The 2030-nt window shown below is 40.9% G+C and overlaps 1 protein-coding gene across 1 annotated transcript in view; it reads right to left on the reverse strand.

Moving 5' to 3' along the window:
• PPM1D (protein phosphatase, Mg2+/Mn2+ dependent 1D) overlaps window positions 1-2030 on the reverse strand; it is a 56242-nt gene that overhangs the window by 24486 nt on the left and 29726 nt on the right. The window contains exon 3 of the mRNA XM_017539727.2: window positions 1516-1589. Coding sequence (XP_017395216.1) covers window positions 1516-1589 — 74 coding nt within the window. The remainder of the gene's footprint in view (window positions 1-1515; window positions 1590-2030) is intronic.

Here is a 2030-nt window from a genome sequence, read left to right on the forward strand (position 1 = left end):
AAGCAATTAAGGGTTGGCAGAAGAACTTACCTAAGTGGAGAGAGAGAACTGTTTGAACCCAGGAGGTGGAGACTGCAGTGAGCCAAGACTGAACCACTGCACTCCAGCCTGGGTGACAGAGTGAGATTCCATCTCGATAAATAAACAAATGGAGAGGGACTAAATCATGATATAAGCAATTATAAAGGAAAGGTTATAGAGTTCTGAGGGTTTCTGTTGAGGATGGGGGAAACACAGCAGAACTTTTTACAATTTTTGTTGTTGGTGGGTTTTTTTTGAGACAAAGTTTTGCTCTTGTTGCCCTGGCTGGAGTGCAATGGTGCGATCTCGGCTTACCTCAACCTCCACCTTCTGGGTTCAAGTGATTCTCCTGCCTCAGCCTCCTGAGTAGCTGGGATTACAGGCGTCTGCCATCATGCTCAGCTAATTTTTGTATTTTTAGTAGAGACAGGGTTTAATCATGTTGGCCAGGCTGGTCTTGAGCTCCTGGCCTCAAGAGATCTGCCTGCCTCGGCCTCCCAAAGCGCTGAGATTACTGGCATGAGCCACCATGCCTGGCCTTCCATCCCTTTTGAGAACTAGTTTTTGTTTGTTTTGTTTTGAGACAGGGTCTCGCTCTATTGCCCAGGCTGGAGTGCAGTAATGTGACCATGGCTCACCACAGCTTGACTTCTAGGGCTCAAGTGATCTTCCCACCTCAGTTTCTTAAAAAGCTGGGACCACAGGCATGCACCACCACATGTGGCTAATTTTTAAATTTTTTTTGTAGAGAACAGATCTCACTATGCTTGCCAGGCTAGTCTTAAGCTCCTGAGTGCAAGCCGTCCTCCCATCTGGGCAACCTAAAGTGCTGGGATTATAGGCATGGGTCACCATGTTCAGCCAAGAACTAGTCTAAATAAGTTCTGAAATCAACATGTTGATCATCACAAGCGTTAACATATCAAAGGTATTCATTTTATTATATTAAGCTTTCTTCAGCAATGATCCTCAAAAGTCAACAGCTGAGTAAAGACTAAATTTGCCATTCACAAGAATCCATGAAACATAGGAGTTATGGTAAGATGCCGACATTCTGCCCTAATACCATCTTAAAGCTCTATTATTGTTTCCTAAACCTGCTCCCTAAAAGGTAAGACTCAGTACTTAACTTACAGTAGCTGCTTCCAACATAACTAGGACAAACAGCTCTGCTGACACTTAGTATTCAAAGATATTATGATCTGTGTTTCTGAGAAACAAAAAGACAAATAATGATACTGATTAATAGAAGTTTTAAATCTAGTAACAAAAAACCAAAGCAATGGTATAAAAGATGCTGCTTTTACTGCACTCCATGTTGTTGTCCTATATGATTAAAAGGCATGTAAAAAGGAACAGCCTGACATGCAGAGAGCTGACTGAGCAGCAACAGAAGGCTGGAAAAACATAATGCTGGCCTGTTGCCTAGGCTGGGACAGAGGGAAGCAAGGAAATAACTTATAATAAAATAGCCCAATTTTTGCAAAAAGTTACCTGCTCCAAAATGGCACAGTATCTGTCCAACTGTCCAGATGGTATTTTTGGTGATAAAGCCAAAAAAACTCTTTCTAAAAAAGTTATTAAAATCAAATAAAATTTTAAAATCCAAGTAAAAAAACAATAAAAAATAGTCATTATATATTTTTAAACACAAAAGAGTAATTTCTTCTGTAGAAAATAATTACTTCCTTTTTTGTTCATTTATTTTTAATTATAAAAATATTTTTACATAGAGATGGAGGTCGCTGTATTGACAACGCTGGTCTCAAACTTCTAACCTCAAGTGATCTTCCCATCTAGGCTTCCAAAGTGCTAGGATTACAAGCATGAGCCATCGCAGCCAACCACTTTATTTCTTTTCTTTTTCCTGAGACGTAGTTTTTACTCTTGTTGCCCAGGCTGGAGTACAGTGGCATGATCTCGGCTCACTGCAACCTCTACCTCCCGGGTTCAAGGGATTCTCCGGTGTCAGCCTCCCAAATAGCTGGGATTACAGGCATGCACCACCA

This window comes from Cebus imitator, unplaced genomic scaffold (genome assembly GCF_001604975.1).
Source record: "Cebus imitator isolate Cc_AM_T3 unplaced genomic scaffold, Cebus_imitator-1.0 Scaffold121, whole genome shotgun sequence".
Taxonomy (NCBI): domain Eukaryota; kingdom Metazoa; phylum Chordata; class Mammalia; order Primates; family Cebidae; genus Cebus; species Cebus imitator.